This window comes from Nomascus leucogenys, chromosome 7b (genome assembly GCF_006542625.1).
Source record: "Nomascus leucogenys isolate Asia chromosome 7b, Asia_NLE_v1, whole genome shotgun sequence".
NCBI lineage: Eukaryota > Metazoa > Chordata > Mammalia > Primates > Hylobatidae > Nomascus > Nomascus leucogenys.
Window position 1 is genome coordinate 76,608,527 of NC_044387.1, and position 20,433 is coordinate 76,628,959.

At 39.1% G+C, this 20,433-nt stretch overlaps 1 protein-coding gene across 1 annotated transcript in view; it reads right to left on the bottom strand.

Moving 5' to 3' along the window:
* CTSO (cathepsin O) overlaps positions 1–19,682 on the bottom strand; it is a 29,926-nt gene extending 10,244 nt beyond the window's left edge. Inside the window, exons 1-5 of the mRNA XM_003257885.3 lie at positions 19,487–19,682; positions 8,608–8,716; positions 7,770–7,909; positions 4,865–5,032; positions 2,831–2,952 (exon numbers count right to left, since the gene is read on the bottom strand). Of these exons, the coding sequence (XP_003257933.2) occupies positions 2,831–2,952; positions 4,865–5,032; positions 7,770–7,909; positions 8,608–8,716; positions 19,487–19,612 (665 nt within the window). The 5' untranslated portion in view covers positions 19,613–19,682. The remainder of the gene's footprint in view (positions 1–2,830; positions 2,953–4,864; positions 5,033–7,769; positions 7,910–8,607; positions 8,717–19,486) is intronic.
* Positions 19,683–20,433: the final 751 nt, after the last annotated feature.

A 20,433-nucleotide genomic window follows, 5' to 3' on the forward strand; every position in this document is an offset into this window, starting at 1 on the left:
CAGCCAGGAGAGAGGCTGTACCCTGCAAAGCACAGAGACAGAGCTGCCCAAGACCATGGGAACCCATATCTTGCATCAGCATGACCTGGATGCGAGATCTGGAGTCAAAGGAGATCATCTTGGAACTTTAAAATTTGACTACTTGCTGGATTTTGGAGTTCCATGGGCCCCGTAACTCCTTTGTTTTGGCCAATTTCTCCCATTTGGAATGGCTGTATTTACCTAATACCTGTATCCCTACTGTATCTAGGAAGTAATTAGCTTGCTTTTGATTTTACAGGCTTATAGGCGGAAGGGACTTGCCTTCTCTCAGATGAGACTTTGGACTGTGGACTTTCGGGTTAATGCTGAAATGAGTTAAGACTTTGGGGGACTGTTGACAAGGCATGATTGGTTTTGAAATGTGAGGACATGAGATTTGGAGGGGCCAGGGATGGAATGATATGGTTTGGCTGTGTCCCCACCCATGTCTCAACTTTAATTGTATCTCCCAGAATTCCCACATGTTGTGGAGGGACCCAGGGGGAGGTAACTGAATTCATGGGGACTGGTCTTTCCCATGCTATTCTCATGATAGTGAATAAGTCTCACAAGATCTGATGGTTTTATCAGGGGATTCCGCTTTTGCTTCTTCCTCATTTTCTCTTGCTGCTGCCATGTAAGAAGTGCCTTTTGCCTCCCACCATGATTCTGAAGCCTCCTCAGCCATGTGGAACCGTAAGTCCAATTAAACCTCTTTTTCTTCTGTGTCTTGGGTATGTCTTTATCAGCAGCATAAAAGCAGACTAATACAGGGACAGTATGACCTCATCTCCTACTAGTCTTGTCTTTCTTCTTCACACTACAGCCACAGTGGCTTCATCATTGTTCTAACACGCCAGACGTGTTTTTGCCTCACGATCTTTGCATTTACAGCCTCTCTGCTTGGAACCATGTTCCCCCAGATATCTGCGTGGTTAAGTCCACACACTTCTTCAAGTCTTCACTTGAACATAACCTTTTCAGTGAGTGAGGCCCTGCCAGGCAACCCTTTCTCAAATTGTACACTCCCCTTACTACCAGATCTTTCCTCTTCTTCCCACTGCTTTCTTTTGTTCTCTTTGGAAATTATTACAGCTAACATGCCATATGTATTTTTATATTTTGTGGATTGTCTGTCTCAATTACTAATGAGGGCAAGGTTTTTGTGTGTTTTGTTCTCTGCCAAATCCCCAGAACTTAAAAAAAAATCAGTAGATATTTGAATGAATAAATCAATCAAAGAAAGATCTTCTTGCCGTCAAATGCTATCAGCTTAGCATTGTACTGTTAGAGTTTAATCTTCAATATAAACAAGAGATTTTGATTGGGACCTCTTCCTTCCTAATCAAAGGCCCAATGCCAACAACTCCTGCATTCTCTCTTTCCCTTAATTCAGACTAATGCCTATGATTCTTTTGCTTCTTCTTAAATTTTTTTTCAATTTCCTACCATGACAAGAGATTCCCTTAATCCCTTTTAATGATATTTTGTAAATCTAGTTTTTTCTTGTACACGTCCTTCCCTTATACTCTCAAGGAGATCATAGTTTATAGGGCATACTTTCTCATTTTAGAAAGCACATTACCTTTACCCCCAAAGGAGGTGTTGACCACGGTACTTAGCGACCCTGCACATTTTACTATAAATCCTATGTAGCCTGCCAGCTGTGGAATTAAGGCTGTCTGGTATATGGTTCCTAGTGTCACCCTGAGGACCCTTGTTGCAGACCAGAGCTGTGTTGACAAGCTGCCAGTTCTCTGGCACACTTATGCTCATTTAAACGGGTACATTTTGTTCAAGGATGCAATTTCACCCTTGATTTCTTTCAGATCCCATGGGTGGATACCATCTGGATCAAGGGATTCTTTTATATTCAGGACCACCAAGTCATAGGGGATTCTGTTACCTTATCCAAATTTAATTTAGTTCCTGTTTTCTCTGTTTCAAAAGACTGCAAAGTTCTCATCATATATTTTCTTAATGAAGCCAGGAGTTGGTTGGGTCTTCCTTTGTCCTTTTCCCCCATGAACACCTATTGTGCATGCTATCAAATGGTCATGATGAGTCTCCAGCCAGCTCTATGTTTTTCATGTGTTTTAAAAGCATTTTTAATGATTGTGTCCTCCAAAACTATCCATAGTTATCCTACCCTTCAATTCCAACACAAGTCCTTTTCCTCAGCCTGTCTTTATCTATCCCTACATTCCCATCATGCTTATAGTGTATGCTACATAATTTATCTTCAGTAGTATACGCTTCCCTCTTGTTTCTAATCTGAAGTTTTGTGTTATATTTTTCAAATGGCTGATGTCTTGAAAAATGCAAAGAACATAGAAGATGTTCAAAATATGCTTCCTGATATGTAGCCTGAGTGATATTAGCTGCACAGTCCATACAAAGCAATTCTGGATGGACTCACCATTAAGATTGAAATATGCTAATGATAATATAGCACCTAAATTTGATAAGATGAAGGTGGGATATCTAAATATAAATTATGCACTAATAATTTATAAGTATAATAAATAGAATATAAAATATAACAAATAAATATACATATAAATTGTATCTTAAACAGAATTTAAATTTTTCATTTCTATTGTAATGACACTTGGAAAAATAAGTAGATTATAATTAAGAAACAACATTTACAACATTTCATTGTAATTGCTACTCTTTCTAGTAAAAAGTAGGTTTCACAACGATTAAGAGTATGCAGCGATGCCTTCAATCGAATTATTAACTAAATAGTCAATAGATCATAAAATAAAAATATATAAAGAAAAACATAATACAGTAAGATCTTTACCTGAAGTCATACGCAGAATAACCTTTGATTGAAAATCCAGAATGTGAACCCAAAAAGTAATGGCACAGACCATTTTGTGCTTTAAAAGGATATTCTGAATCTTTCACCAGTTTTACTTGCATCTAAAAGAAAACAATCACCAAAAATGTTTACTGTCAATTGTTTTATAAATCAAATAGAACTTACTTCACTGTGTCAAAACAGGTTCAATTTCACACACCTTCATCATGTGGATATACTTTGCGTTCTTTTGTTTTTCTTTTTCTTTTTTGAGACAGAGTCTTGTTCTGTTGCTCAGGCTGGAGTGCAGTGGCTCGATCTTGTCTCACTGCAACCTCCGCCTCCTGGGCTCCAGTGATCATCCCACCTCCATCTCCCCAGTAGCTATGACTGCAGGTATGAGCCACCACGCCAGGCTAATTTTTTGTATTTTTTGTAAAGATAGGGTCTCACTCTGTTGCCCAGGCTGGTCTTTAACTCCTGGACTCAAGAAATCCACCTGCCTTGGCCTCCCAAAATACTGGGATTACAGGCGTGAGGCATTGTGCCCAGCCTATACTTTGGGTTTTTAATATTATAAATTAAATCTTTAGGTGCTTGCTGTGGGTAGTCTAGACATTTGGAGTCAGTATCTTTCCTTCTCCCTTACTTCTCTTTATCTTACAGCATCCTTTTGTAGATCCTCCATGGATTTAATAACAGTCTTGTCATCTTTCTCCTGACGGTGCTGTAGGGCAGCTCACTTTCCTCCCAGTGCTTCTCGTTCTGCCAAGTCTTTCAGAGTCCATCCAGTGGTTTATACACAGGCAATGGTTAAGCCAAGCATTCTTTCTATCACTTCACTTTTATGCCATTCATATAGCATGTGTCAAATGCTTCACAGTTATCTGTACAAAATCCTCCCTTTTTGAATGCTAGGCTAATGAAAGGGAGGAGACTCATAATTCATTGCTGTCTACAGTGTGTACAGAGCATCTCCTGGAATACGTGATTAAAAATGCAACCAATGGATAATGGAAGAGAATTCAGGTTTGGGGAACTCTGATTTGATGACGTTTTACAGAACCTAATAGCACGCTCATTGGCAAATTTCATGCAGTTGATATCAGATATGGGACACTGTCAGGGCAAGTCCTAAGAACACTGAGGGACACTGCAGTATACTGAGCAAAGCCCTACTGTGAGAGGCTGGGGACTGAAGGTACAACTCCGGCTCAGCTACTGACTTGGCAACATGATCTCACCTCTCAGGCTTCATTTCTTCATCTATAAAAAGAGCTACAGGCTGGGTGCGGTGGCTGATGCCTGTAATCCCAGCAATTTGGGAGGCTGAGGGGGGTGGATCACAAGGTCAGGAGATCAAGATCAGCCTGGCCAATATGGTGAAACCACGTCTCTACTAAAACAACAACAACAACAACGGCAAAAAAAAAAAAAAAAAAAATTAGCCAGGCATGGTGGTGGGCACCTGCAGTTCTCAGCTACTCCGGAGGCTGAGGCAGCAGAATTGCTTGAACACGGGAGGCGGAGGTTGCAGTGAGCCAAGATTGCGCCACTGTACTCCAGCCTGGGTGACAGAGTGAGACTCTGTCTCAAAAATAAATAAATAAATAAATAAATAAATAAATAAATAAATAAAGAGCTAAAAAATTAGTCTCTAATGTTCCTTTTAACCTTAACATTCAGAAATTCTATGAAAATAAAAAAATCATATATTCTCATCTTTCTGGGACATTATGAGATATTCAGATCTGCAAAAAAGCATGTATATATTAAGAAATGTTAAGAAATAAATATAAATATTTCTCTGAAGACAGACTTCAGATTTTTCCCCTTTTGATTTCTTGACAACTGCTTTGCCTAGAAGTGATTCATTTCTAAATATTCTGATTAATTACTTCATGCTTTGATCACCTACATTTCCAAATGTGGAAACATTATTTAATATATGCGAACAAACTGTTTGAATTTTGAACACACAGTAAACAAGCAAAAAAGGAAATAAAGAGTTTAAGAGGCTGAGAGACTAGTCACCTTGTTTAACCAGTTCAAAGCATTGAGAGTAGAGCCTCCATTGCAGCCATAATTATTATACGAACAGTCAATGACCTGCTGGACACTTAGGTCTTCCAGGGGCTTCCCTTTTATTGCATATGCAGATTCCACTGCCCCCACCACGCTGAAGGCCCAGCATCCTCCACACTGTTTAAAAATAGAAAAAGGGGTGGTATTTATAGGGTTTAAATCAACTTACCAACATCTCTAAATGTGACAAGTTATCAAATCAAGTAAGGTTTCCAGATTCTGGAAATATATATGCCTATCCTCTAGATTTTTAAATTGAAAAAAAAGACAAAACCAAAAGTCTCTTTTGAGCATCATTTAATTATTAGTTCATGTTGTCAGCATTATTACTATTCTAAATTTGGCAATGCAAGATAAAAGTGAATTTTTAGAGACACAGGAAATACTTGGGCTAACTGATGATCTTCTAAAAGACTATTCAGTTCACTGAATATGTGACTTCTCTTTGTAAGTGGCTTTTCTGCTGGAGAGTGTGTGCTGACTCCCACCCCATCCTTCCATCTCCCTTGCTTTTCTTAGGACACTCTGCTTCCATGGTCATATACCACTTCCATCCTAAGGGTGAGGAGGGGAAAGATGTATGTCGTGCTCATTATTTGATGGAGATAACAGAATTAATAAATATTAATGAATTACTTTTTAGGCTACAAAGATGCCCTATTAAGTATGCTTATAGTGGATGCACATGAAATATCCTAAGGATATAAACCCATATTAGTCATTACTCCAGTATCGGCTGCCAATCCTGCTTATAGTGGATCTATTAACTTGCTTTTACTTAACAAACTAGAACAAAAGAATAAAAGAACTAGTCCTGAAAGAAAGAGAGGAGACAGAGGGAATGAAATTAGGATCACGTAAAAGGAAGAAGGATCCACAGAAAAGGCAGATAAGAGTAGGATTTGAGATTGGATGAAACTAACATAACTGGAGGGCCATGTGTGGCAGAGTTAGACCAAAAAAAAAAAAAAAAAAAAAGAATGACAATTGGATATCTTTGCCGAGTTGTTTTGAGCAACCTTATGGCTTTAAGTGCCCTTTTAAAGGTTATATCTCTAGTGCCTATGGCATAGTAAAAACACTCACTAAGTGACTATACAGCAGGGTCTCCAAACTTTGACAAAGGTGAACACAGGGTGGCTCACACCCGTAATCCCAGCACTTTGGGAGGCCAAGGCAGGCGGATCATGAGGTCAGGAGTTCAAGACCTGCCTGACCAACATGGTGAAACCCTGTTTCTACTAAAAATACAAAAATTAGCTGGGCATGGTGGCGCACACTTGTAATCCCAGCTACTCAGGAGGCTGAGGCAGGAGAATCGCTTGAACCTGGGAGGTGGAGGTTGCAGTGAGCCAAGATTGCATTACTGCACTCCAGCCTGGGTGGTAGAGTGAGACTCCGTCTCAAAAAATAAAAAAAAAGAGAAAACGTAACAGGCTGCTAACACCACCCCTATAGCCAGCTTAGCCAGTTTTAGTCAAGCCACAAGGGCAGTGCCTGCTTAAAAAAAAAAGTCTCTCGTATATTCCTTTAATTAAAGATCTCTAAGTAAAAGTTCCCTCTTTAATATACTGTGGACAATTTTTGAAAGGATTCGATTTATGTCTAATTCACATGTTATTACGAATCCAATAATAAAGCAAATGACATGGTGGTAAAAACTTAATGTACAAAAATAAATATAGAATCTGAGAAGCAAAAATCATTCTAACTACACATTGACTGAGAAACAGCTGGCACCAAAACACTTTACATACAAGGGAAGGCTGAATGATCTGTTGAGGTTTCCACTGCAGACAAACTGTGACTATCCCCTCTGGTTAGGGGTTTGACTTTCCCTAGTTGGCAGGCATTCCCTATGCCAACAGTGGGGGGTACAGACGGGTAGAGAAGGTCAGCAAAGTATGCACACACCCCTCAAACGTCTGCCAGCTAGATGGGTTCACTACATGCATTACAGGTCATACCCACCCACATCTGCTCTTACCACTTTCCTTTCTATTTCAAAGGCACCTCCTTCCACCACTTCAGAATAACTCACAAGCTGCTGCCCTGCCAACTCCCACGTCCTCAGCACACTTGGAGTCTCTTTTCAAGGTAAATTGCTATATTTATTCCAGTACTTACATATTTCTTAATCAGTAAACATGTGTAAAACTGTGCTACTGTGTCTATTAGTTTTCTGTCTTTCAAAAAATATGTCATTGACTAAGTTCCTAGGTAGCGTGACCTAACCTCATTTCTCCCATAATCCCTGTCATGCTACTGCTCAATTCTGCAAAGGTGGTGATTTTCTGGAATGTATGTGTCACGTTATGGCTGAACTGACTACTAACTATATTTTAAGGCCCACAGATTCAAAGGTATATGATCCTGTGAAGATGGGGGCAGATTTTCTAATAGAGCTTGCAAGATGAGGCTTGAGAACCCAGGAGATTTGGCCACGCTGTTGGTAAATTTATCCATTTTCATTTTACTTTTTCACTTTTTTTTTCTTAACCATTTAAGCCTTTAGTGCTCATGTTTACCTTCTCCAGCTTTCCATCTGCTACTGTACAGAAAGCTTGGTATCTGTGATAGAGCTACTGGGAAGTATCGCTGAGTTATTGTGGTGGTGGCAATGGCAATTAGTAAGAGGACACGGCAAGGAAGGTTTATCTTCAGAAATAAAAGTCAGGGCTTTGACATTTGCCTCTCATTCCTCCACAGATTCTCTTTTCATTGTCATTTTTGGATGACTGAGATGTGATTTTCCTAGAGAAATGATGGTTCCATTATAAGTTTGATTAAACTTGACCTCAAAGCTGCCTTTCAATGCTTAGATGATTAGAAAAGAAAAGGGATTTAAACTTACCATCTGCTGGTTTCTCACTTGTGTCACAACATGCTTGTCCCTCCAGTCAAATTTTAACGGCAAAGACACATTGGGGATGGACATATGTACTTCTGCTGAGTATCTGGGAAACTTGGAAGGTTTGCTTCTTAAATAAATGGCTGAGTAGAAACATAAAATGAAAAGACAACCAATATTATATTACAATATATTATATTATATATATCATATATATGTTATATATAAAGACAATCAATACTATATTATAGGGAGACAATCAACATTATATTAAAAGACAACCAATATTATATTGTATTATATCCTTGAGATTCTTTGGGAGGAACTTTTAAAGAAGAAACAGAGTCTTCTAGTAGACCTGCTATTTTAGATTTTCCTTTGTGCTTTTCTATAACATAAAATGCATTCATTAAAAACTACAAAAGAGAATTCCTACAATAAGGCTGGAGTTGACACATAAAATGGCTTGTTTGATAGAACCAGGTCAATAATAAAAATAAGTATAATTGACATCATTTGTTCTATCATAACTCATGGAACCATGTGTGTCCTGAACAGAAATAGCTAGAAAACTGCAGAAGTGATTAGACAATTATCCTTCATAGCCACATGGAAATGTGCATAATTATAATATTCATTTCTTAAGCAGTAATTAGAAGAGAGTGGCCAGGAATTTATTTTCTTATGTGAGCACATGGTACATGCCTGATACTTAGTAGATAAACAGTTAATAAATGTTAACTATTACTCGATATATTAGATTTACAATGAAATATTTATCAAAAGTTAAGCAAGCAAATTAAAATCAGGAAATCACCCAAATAGCACCATCGGACCATACCTTTAAACTCTTCAGGAAACAAATAGGAAAACTGATTTATTCCATAGAAGGCGGTGGAGTTTTCACTGGGAAATAAAGAATTCAAGTATCGATGTCTATTAAGACTTTCCTAGAAGAAAAACAAAAACTATTTCATATCCACTATGTCAGTTTTCCAGAGTAAACTGTGTATAACTAACTTGGAGATATTTTTCAATTATAAAGTTAAAGCTTGATTTCCTTCAGACTACAATGAAAAGTTGTATAAGATACCCATAGGAGATTCATAAACATTTTCTATTAGAATTATTATCTAATTTCAGACATTTTTTGAGGCTGAGAAAAGTGTATTTTATTCATTTATAATTCCCCATCACCAGGCTTGTTGCAAGCATTCCATACACAGCTGTTAAAGTACTGACATAGTGGGAAAAAAGAAATAGACTGCAAATAAAACACTAGATACTAGAAGCAAATTGTCACCTACAGACATTCACTCATGTGGTTAAACAATTATGAATATGGAATATGACCTCTTCACCTCTGTGTTTCCCGGAACTAAGTAATGAAGCATGAAAAACAGACTAAGTAAATAAATTAATAAATCAATCTGATTCTATTAAAGCTTTATAGATATCTTTATCTCATGTAGGGTACAAAGGCTCTGTGACAGATGCAATTCTGGAAATATTTGAAGAAGATAGCCTGGTTTCTCTATCTGGAGGGGAAATGTGACCATTATTTACTGATTTCTCAACTTTGAATTTTGTGATAATTTATCTTAAGCTTATCTTTTATACATAAACATGCTTCAATTTCATAATACTAACCAATTACATAGAATAAACAAAATTTCAGGGGGCTATCATTTGGTACCTTTCCAACCCTAGTGCTTCTACATATTTGTCTATGTACTTATGTGTTTATTGAGTGTCTGTATCAAAAACCTATAAGCAAAATGATGACTGCTTATATATCTTATTCCTTACCGTGATATCCTCACTTAGTACATGCCTGGCGCACAATAGATCCTTGATAAGTGTTTGTTGTTGAATAAATAGATAAGTGACATTTTCCATATCATGCCCTTAATAACTTTAAGCTGTTTATTTTTAAGTAAATTATTGTTGGAAGTTGTCATAATCTTATTTTTTTTTCCTTTTGTGCATACCTAGGAAGATTGCTAATCAACAAATTCATAAAGTTTTTGAGGTACTTAAAAATAATCTTGATGAAGCAAGGCTTTCAATATAACCTGGATATATAAATGTAAAAATAGAACTAGAATATAAAGTAATTCTGTATATGGCAAATGACAAATATAAGCCAGAGACTATTAACTGCTAAGGAATTCAGAGGATTCATTCAATCAGTAAGTACTGCCTGGCCATCTTTATGAGCTGGAGTAGTCAGGAAGGGACTAAGAATGTAGGATGTTCAGAATGCACAGGAGAGAATGTGGCAGCCATGAGAATGTGCCTCCCAGCCTTCTTTTTATAGGGAGTTTAGTTGCTGCTAGTTGAATCTCCCCATGATCACACCAAGGGAAGCCACAGTTCTTATGGGCTGCACCTACCTCATGACTGAGTACTAAGGCTTGCTATTTGGGGGACAAATGGGACTCCCCTGACAGCTGGTTTTTGATTAATGACTCACTGATGGCCTTGCCAAACCAAACTTTCCTTGGACTGTGAGACAGCATGGAACTCTTCCCCAACCTTCCTTCCCTTTTTCCTTCACTTAGGGGCAGAATTACATTGCAATCAGACAGCTCTACCTGGACCTCTCCCTATTCATTCACAGGAATTGCTCCTGTGATTGATCCAAAAAAAAAAAAAGGCTGGAGCGCAGTGGCTCATGCCTGTAATCCCAGCACTTTGGGAGGCCGAAGTGGGTGGATCACCTGAGGTCAGGAGTTCGAGACCAGCCTGGCCAACATGGTGAAACCCTGTCTCTACTAAAAATACAAAAATTACCCGGGCGTGGTGGTGGCGTGCCTGTCATCTCAGCTACTCAGGGGGCTGAGGCAGGAGAATTGCTTGAACCCAGAGGCGGAGGTTGCAGTGAGCCGAGATCACACCACTGGACTCCAGCTTGGACGACAGAGTGAGCCTCCAACTCAAAATAAATAAATAAATAAATAAATAAATAAATAAATAGAACAGGAAGACATGAATAACCAATTTACCAATATTAGGAATGAAAGAAGAGCCATGATTACAGATGCTTCAGACATTAGAAGAACAATATTTTGACAACTTTATGACAGTAACTTGGCAAACTGTACAAAATGGACAAACTTTTTGAAAGGCACAGATTGCCAAAGATGAAAGAAATAGGCCGGGTGCAGTGGCTCACGCTTGTAATCCCAGCACTTTGGGAGGCCGAGGCGGGTGGGTCACGAGGTCAGGAGATCGAGACCACGGTGAAACCCCGTCCCTACTAAAAATACAAAAAAATTAGCCAGGCGTGGTGGCGGGTGCCTGTAGTCCCAGCTACTCGGAGAGGCTGAGGCAGGAGAATGGCGTGAACCCGGGAGGCGGAGCTTGCAGTGAGCTGAGATTGCGCCACTGTACTCCAGCCTGGGCGACAGAGCAAGACTCTGTCTCAAAAAAAAGAAAAAAAAAAAAAAAGAAAGGAAAAATAGAAAACTTGAGCAGCCTTTTATTAGCTAAAGGCATTAAATTTGTAAGTGAAAACTGACTCACAAAGCAAACTTCAGGCCCAGGTGGCTTTTTGGTGAACTTTATACAATGAAGAAAGAAGTAATACCAATATTATCCTTTGAGAAAATCAAGAAGAAGGGACTAAGCTGCAACTTAAATAAGACCAGTTTTACCCTGATTCTAAACCAGAAAAACATATCTAAATAAAATAGAACTACATACCAGTATCCCTCATAAATATGCTGTAGATACAAAATCCTTAACAAAATAGCAAATCAAATCTAACAATATATGTAAAGGACAATACATTGTGACGAAGTGAAGTTTATTTAGAAATGTTAGGTTGGCTTAAAATTTCAAAATCAATCGTCAGTATGATACATCATATTAACAGAACAAAAAAGGAATATACCACACACACACACACCACACCACACCACACACACACACACACACACATGCACGCACATGAGGTATAGACTGGAACGCCCTTTCAAGATCCTTAAAATTACACAAATTGTTTAATTAAAAAAATCTAATTCTAGGAATGTATTTTAGACTCGAGTGTAGGCAATGCTGTACATGTGGGTTCTACACGTGTGTCTGGGAGGGGAGGCAGTAGTTGAGCCACATACTCTATTTAGTTGGAGAGCTAATGCAAGTTTATCTTACTAGATGATGTGTGACATCTACGAGAAAAACAATATATTTCCACTCAAGTTGGCAAATGCCAGATGAAACAAACTTACACATCGTTGGCAGGGAATTCCCATGTACTTCTCTTAATTTTTGTGTTGCCTTATGAGTGTCATTTCACCATCCAAAGTTTAGGTGTTCTGGTTGTGAAGTAGTTATAATGACACCAATTTAATAATGAAATAAATGAATGTAATATTTATTTATTTTAAATATTTATGTCCCTAATTTTCAATGATGATTCCAATAACAGTTACTTAGTTTTGGTCTTGTGCCATGTGTTTGAAAAGACAAATAGCTCCACATATATTTTCTATTTGTTACCACGTGATACACTGTTCTTCAATTTATGTCAGTGGCACCAGTATCTGCAGGACTTCTGAAAATGTTGCTGTCTTCCACTTGTTCAACCAGGAGCCAACCTCTAAAAGAATTCCATTTTCTATTCTAGTGTAATGACTCCTGTCATTTCACAGCCTTCCATAGTCCATGTCAGGGCTACTCAATCTTTATACAAAGTGTTGACTTCTTGCCAACAGCGAAATACTCTAAACCACTAAGTTCTCTGCTTCATCCTCTCCCTACCTCTAATCTCTACCCACTTGTTTTGATTTTGCAAAACCATCAATAACATTAAAAGTACTTCCCTGGAGGCTTCTGAACACAGCATAATAGTAATTATTATTATTATTTTGAGATGGAGTCTCACTCTGTCACCCAGGCGAGTGCAGTGGCGTGATCTCCGCTCACTGCAAGCTCCGCCTCCCGGGTTCATGCCATTCTCCTGCCTCAGCCTCGCAAGTAGCTGGGACTACAGGCACCCGCCACCATGCCCGGCTAATTTTTTTTTGTATTTTTTTTTAGTAGAGACGGGGTTTCACCGTGTTAGCCAGGATGGTCTCAATCTCCTGACCTCGTGATCTGCCCGCCTCAGCCTCCCAAAGTGCTGGGATCACAGGCATGAGCCACCGCGCCTGGCCTCTTTTTAACTTTGCAACAATTTGACATGTCTTACCATTGCTGTGCAATTTTTGGCTATATACTCAACCTCTCTGAGCTTTTTTCCATCAACAAATGGAGTAATACTGATCTGGAAGAATGTAAGGATTAAACAAAATAATACTTGGAAAACATATTACAGAGACTGGCAAAATAAACACTCATTTAAAATACTCTCATCCTCTATCTTCCTTTTCCTTTAAACAGAGTATTTGGATTATAGAAATGGCGCTCAAAGACCATACTTTCAGATTCACTTGGAGCAAGTATTTCTCATGTCATTAGAAATGAGGATCAATATTATCTATTGAAAGCAATCTGTTGCTTTCATGGTAAAATAATACTATCAGTATATCTAAGAATATCTATTCTCTTTTTATTTATTCTCTTGTTTGCTATACACTTATCAAGTTCACTAACATGGGTTTCACATCATTTAAAATTTAAAAAGCCCTGTATTTCATTTCTTGAATTATCAATTCTTTTAAGTGACTTTTCTGGTCTCTCCTGATTCTGGCTATTAAAGATTTCATAGAAGCATCGCAAACTGAAGTCTGTATGAGGCCCTTGCTGCTCATTACATCCAAAAACCTCCGGTAGGTAAAGGATCAGTGAGTACATGTTCTCAACAGAGTAAGATATGATAAGGAGCAAATTTAGAGTAGCCGTCTCTAAAGTCATATAAAATATTAAAGAAAAGACCTGAACCTTAACTTCATTTATGAGAGGAAAGATGTAAAGTTTTGATGAATACATAGGAAACTTCTCATTGATACTTTTGAAAAGTGCACGTTTAAAAATTAGATCTTACATGAGAAAAATTAGAGCTGATAAATCAGAACAGCCTTTGAACAGATTTGGTGAAAAATAACTACTTTCACCTTTTTTTTTTTTTTTTTGTTAAATGTGTTTAATTGAATGAGTTACAAAGGGAGATACCAGATTCCTGAACAGAAGGGTAACTCAGAACCTAAGAGCTTGAAGAAATTATCCTGATTATACAACTAGGAAAAACATGTCCATTGGGCATTAGTACATCTTGTGCATACTAAATCTCTATTTATTATGGGTATAACCTCTCAACTTTATACCTAGGACCTTGTCCCTGTAAGACTCTGTCCCTAAAGCTATCCTTATTATGACTTCTAGCAGCCACCCTTCTAAGAAAGAGGTAGAATCTCTTAAAGCTGCCTTTGTGTGTGTGTGTGTGCACATGTGTACTGGAGGTGGTCACATATTTGAACTTGATTTAAATGTAATATGTTTCTAAGCAGTGTCTTCCATATTCTAATTTCCCGCCTGTTAGCCTGGCTAGGATGCTTCATGCCTATGCTAAAGGAGGTTGATAAGAACTGCAGAGTAATCATGAAACATCCCAGCAAGGCCGAATAACAGAGGATGGGTTCAGTCTGATCATAAAACAGGATAACTCTACTGACAAGAGATCTGAACAAGTCTCATGAGGAGGTCAGGCTGTAGTTTTAAAATTCCTCAGAAATCAACATTTTTCTTACAGGATCAGAAAGTCCTTCCAGCTATCTCAGGCATCTTGGCCCCCTTACCTTTCCAGCTGTGGGTAACCATAGTCTTAGACAGTGCTCCGGTTAGGGTAAGTTAAGAGGAAAATGGTCATGTTCAAAATGATCTAAGAGTAGAAATCCATCGAGGGTGGCTTGAGGGGTTCTCAGATATTTCCTTAATCTACTTCCCTGAGGGGAAAAATCTGTGAAATCTTTCTCACAGACTGCAACTAAGTAAGAGTAAATGAAATCATGTATTTTCTTCTTGCATGTACTCAACTGTTTCTAAAGGAGTAAGTGAATCTTTTATGAGCAAACTGTTGAGTTTTCATTTCTGTACAAACAAAGTTCTCAGCCACGGAATGCACTAAATACAAAGAGTTGAAAGGATTGTTAAATTGAATTCAAGTATTCATTCTAAGTGTTTTACATGAATTAACTTAGCCCTGTATAAAGGTAATTGCTAACATTACCCCCTCTTCACAGATGAATAAATCTGAGAAACAGATACATGATTTGCCTAAGGTCACACAACTAGTATTTGGTGGAGGGGTATAGTTATTTAGCCTGCAAGAAATCTACTGATGGGATATAAACTTTAAGGGACTTCACGTCTGTTTTATCAGCTGAAAAGGCAGTGAACATCTATTATTTTTCCCCATTGATATCTAGGTTTCCTTCCACTAATGATGATTTATTTGCCCTTATCAATATATGCAATGATGTGTGTATTCCCTTACAATGAATCCCATGTATCCATGGGATAAGTTTTATATTGAAATTCTCAGAGACACCTAAGGTACTTTGGAAGATCCCTTTATCTTCGGCACTTTAAACTCATTGTTTGTCTTGCAGTTCCATTACTCAGACTTTTAACAACTTTCATTTGCAGATTTTGAAGTTTCATAGGATAAATCGTAAATTGTACACATAGATTTAAAATGTTCTCCTTGGGAGTGCTTTAGTTTCTGGAAATTGCAGTAAATCTGAGGATGAGCAAAACAGGTAAAATACTTGTATACAAAGAGCATTGCTGGGAATTTCTTGGAAGACTTAGGAATTGTAAACTTCAGATCAGTGATTCTCAACTGAGGATAACTTTGTCCCTCATTTGTCATACTGGGGATTGTCATACTGGTGGGATGCCACTGGCATCTGGTGCATAGAGCCCATGCATGCTGCTACTCGCCCTACAATGAAGAGGAAGGTCCCCCACAACAAATCACTACCCATTCTCCAATGTCAATAGTGCCACTGTTGAGAAGCCCTGGATTAGAACAATAAAAGCTTTTTAAAGGATACACTTTCATAAATGACTGCTTTTGAAAAGTTCCTTAGACAAAGTATTTTCTATACAGTGTACTGAAGTGGGTGTAAACATATTGCAGATATATATTTACTATGTATGATAAGAAATGTGTAGTCAGTATTTGTGTGAGCATGTACACAAAAAGATTGAATTAAAAATACATTCTTTTGTGACTACTTGGGAGAATCTACTTCTCTAGTGTATAAGTCTTTACATTCTTCTTTTTATTTACAGGAAAATGTTTATTTACAGGATACAATGCTTAAACATAACGATATTCATTTTTTGTGTACATTTCTTAGAGGACAACACGTCTTATTCTCCACTGTATCCCTTAGAAAACCCAGACCAGTTCTTTAGACACAGTAGAAATTAAATAAAGTCTTGGATGAATGTATGGGAAGATGAATGAATGAATAAATTATCATCTATGATTTTAAGTTTATGACTAAATGGAAATCCATTTAGTCAATGTATGCTTTAAGTGAGAATCATCAGAAAAAGTCTGCTGAACAACATTATCTAACATCAAATTCGTGTTTTTATCTTTATATAAGGTAGAACAGGAGTCTCAAACCCCAGGGCCATGGACCAGTACTGCTCTGTGACCTGTTAAGGACCAGGCTGCACAGCAGGTGGTGAGGGGCCTGCGAGCGAGCATCACCACCTGATCTCTACCTTCCGTCAGATCAGCAGCAGCATTAGATTATCATAGGAGCACAAACCCTACTGCGAACGGTGCATGTGAGGGATCTAGTTTGCACAGTCCTTATGTGAATCTAATGCTTGATGATCTGGGGTGGAATAGCTTCATCCTGAAATCATCCGCATCCTCCTCACCCCACCCCCACACCCCAGTCCGTGGAAAAATTGTCTTCCATGAAACAAATCCCTGGTGCCAAAATGTTTGGGGACCACCGAGGTAGAAAATAGGTTTTAAAGCTTTCTTGCATAAAGCCTATTTGGAGGACCTAATTCCAGATTTCAAGGGGCTGATTATGGCAAGCACATATAAGTGGCTCATTAGTTAGGATCACTTGTTATAAAGATGCTATGGCTATCTATTCATACATAAATAAATATTCCTAAATATATACACAATCTTATAATAATATAACCTGTGCCATTATGGCAACTGGTCTTAAGGTGAAGTTTCTGAACTTTTATGTAAAATCACATGTGCTTTGGCATAGATATTATTCTAAAGTGATCGTATCAAACAACTTTTATTGGATCCAATATTGGGTCTGTGCCTCCCAAAAGGATAAGAATACCAAATGTTCTGTGGTAAAATAATGAGCATCAGTAAATATGAGAGCATACCTAGGTTTTGGCACAAAGGACAGTAGGCTGAATTCAATAGTTAAGAGTTTCCCGAGCACTGGAAGTTTCCAAAGGAGTGAAAGCGCAGAGATAAGGGGTGCCATCCAATGTCAGGTGTCTTGTGCGGCATCCCATAACAAACCATAGAGGACTCTAGTTTTCACTGAACATGATCTAATATTTTGTGGGAAAGTCATGGGCTAACCTAACTTTCATTTAACGTGCATTCCTGGGAAACTTACAAAACCATCTAAGGCTAAGATTAAAACAAATTAAAAAACCTTCATCATTCTCTAAACCCATGACCATGAAAGACACTACTAATTAATCAAGGACTTTCTTGAACCGGATCTTCAGCTGCAAACTCCTGAATCATGAATTCACCAACGGATTCACTTGATTTCAACAAGAAGTTTCATGGTTACCAAGGAGGCAAGGCCCTTTCCACCTTTCCCAGTGTCCAGCTCTCTATCCCAAGTCCAAACAGCAATCTCCAGCTAACTAATCTAACTAATGCCTCATGATGTGAGGTTAAAGAGTTTCATCCCAAAACCATCCATTCCCCCACTTCCCTCCTTCACCCCCACCGTCCATGGAAAAATTGTCTTCCATTAAACCGGTCCCTAGTGCCAAAAAGATTGGGGACCACTAAGGTAGAAAATCGGTTTTAAAGCATTCTTGGATAAAGTCCAACTAAGCACCAAGAGGTGTTCAGTTTCCAGCAACTGTGCTTTGAAGCCTCACTGTTCTCCTTTCTCATGAAGCAAATTCCTTTCTCATGAAGCAAATTCCTTTCTCATGAAGCAAATTCCTACAGGCAGCAACTGCTTTGAAACCTTTTTTGATATTTCTTAACCCAAAGGTTTTAAAATGTACTAAGAGTCTTCATAATTCCATCCTCCTCCACTTCCAACTTTCCATCTTTCAACCTGGATCTTTGTATTTCGCCTGAGAAAAGTTACATTATCTAGACATTCATCAGGGTATGGCCCCTTTACAGGACCAGTATGAGTCACTACATAAATTATATACATATATATTTATAAATTATCTAAAATCTAAATAAATGTTAAAATATATTTATAAGTCTAGCCCTTTGAGCTTTGTCCTGAAATAGGATTTTTTTTTAGGATCCTGACTGTTTGTTTATTTATTTAGCCAATGAATACCTTACCAGTAAAGGTGAGACTGACTTTTCCCCTAAGGGGTTTGGTTTACCAGGAAAACGAAACTGAGTTGAGGATAGGGGTAGAATACAGGCCAGAATTTTGTTCTTGAAAGAGGAAGAGGACTTCTGGTTTTGAAAGCTAGAACTGAACTCAAGAATAATAGAGTGGAGATAACATTACACATCTCGGTTTGGACAAAACTAAGAGTGGACAGAATCAGGGAAGGCTGGCCTTCCTAAACATTGGAGCTTTCCAGGAGAGTGGGGGGAAAAGAGCATAGCTATGAAATCCTGTGAGAAATTCTAACAAACACCAGAAAAAAGATGCACTTTCTTGACGAATATTACTCAACTCAGACTTACGTTTGATTCAGAATGAAAGAATTTTCTTTTCTAATAAATTAAATCATGATAATGGCATCTTTCATGAATTTAAAAACGTGTTAAAGAGTATCAGCTATCTAGAACATAGTGAGGCGAACACTAAATCGGCATCCCTTGTAGTTTCCTTGGGAAAATCATTATTTGTGCTCAGCTAACTGGTCCCTTTCAGAGTTTTCACGCTAGACTCAAATCTAAGCATTTATTATAAAGACTTTTTCATAATAATATGAAAAGGAAATTAAATGTTTCTCTTTTCTTCAACTCAGTCTCCGCCAAGACAGGAAGAACTTCTAAGGTGGTGCGTTAGTTTAGGGAGAATCATAAACCATCAGGATTCTTTAATCTGGCTAAAGGCAGGCTCTTTGTCTCTAACTTGTGATCACTAGCGCCCTCCTCGGGAAAAAAGAAAAACGACAGGTTTCTTCCACCAACAGGCTGCTCCCTGTTTCTGGTTCTCATAAAAGAGTAATAGAAGAGCTTTGGAAGCCAGTGGCAACGATCGAGGGGATTGCTAAATGGGGGTGCTTCTTCCCAACAAGAACACTTTGGACGTATCTATGTATTTATTTGGGTGCGTCCCAAAAATCCATAGCGACAAATCTTTTCTGGAAAATCAAATCTTTTGGTTAGCAAAGGCATGGGGGAGTGACACCATGGCACAAGGAGAGGGGAGAGAGAAGCTGGCTTTTGCACCCGCAGCTCAGGGCCCCAGACGCATCGCAGAGCCACGCGTGCCCACAAGCAGGGTCAGCTCTCGGGGCCCTTTTCCGCAGCCCAGACCCGGGACAGGAAGTGGGAGAGCAGGGACAGACCCGGGGAGGCGCGCGCTCGGTACCCGGAAGGCGGCGGCCTCACGCTCGCGGCTCCGCGGCCAGGTCGGGGTGAAGGGGGCGCGGGAGTCCGCATCGCCGCCGCCCCGGCACAGCAGCCACAGCAGCCACGGCAGCGCCCGCAGCTCCATTGCGGCGCCCGACTCCTCAGCCGCCCGCGCCGCTTATTTTCTCTTTCGGTTCCTCGGCTCCTCCCATCCTGCGCTCGAGGGGCGGAAGGAGCCGGGTTGAGTGCATGGTGCTGAGATTGACCCTTTTTTAGGTCGCCGGTGTTCTGTGACTGAAAATCCGGTCAGCTGGAGGCTACGGACCTCCTTGCTGAGGCTAGTTTTTTGTTCTTGTTTTTGTTTTGGAAGAGTCAGGCACTTGACCATGTGCTTTCGAGGTTTCACTTCCATCCATTAGAAAAAAAGAAGCCTGAGAGTCATTCTTTTTGTGTGTGTGTTGAGATCAGGGCTCACTGCAGCCTCGACCTTCAGGTTCAAGTCATCCTCCTGCCTCAGCCTCCAGAGTACCTGGGACTACAGGCGCGTACCACCATGCCAGGCTATTTTTGTATTTTTAGTAGAGATAGTATCTTGCCATATTGCCCAGGCCAGTCTCGAACTCCTGGACTCTAGTGATCCGCCCGCCTTGGCCTCCCAAAGTGCTCACAGGTGTGAGCCACCTGGCCTGCCCTGTGAGCCACCGGAACCTGCCTTTTTCCTTCTTGCCACAATCCCTAAGTTCAAGACCCGGTTCTGAAGTGATGTGGGCCAATACGTAGAGTCATCCATTCAGCAGATGTTTATAAATACGTAACAAAATTGTACAGATGTGAAAAGCATACACAGTTTTTGGATCTATTATGGCAGTTTCAAAACTCCTGAAGCCTGTTTCTCCGTTTGCAAAGGAAGATAGAGCCAGGTACATAATTTGCAGGGTTCCATGTAAACTGAAAATGAAAATCCCT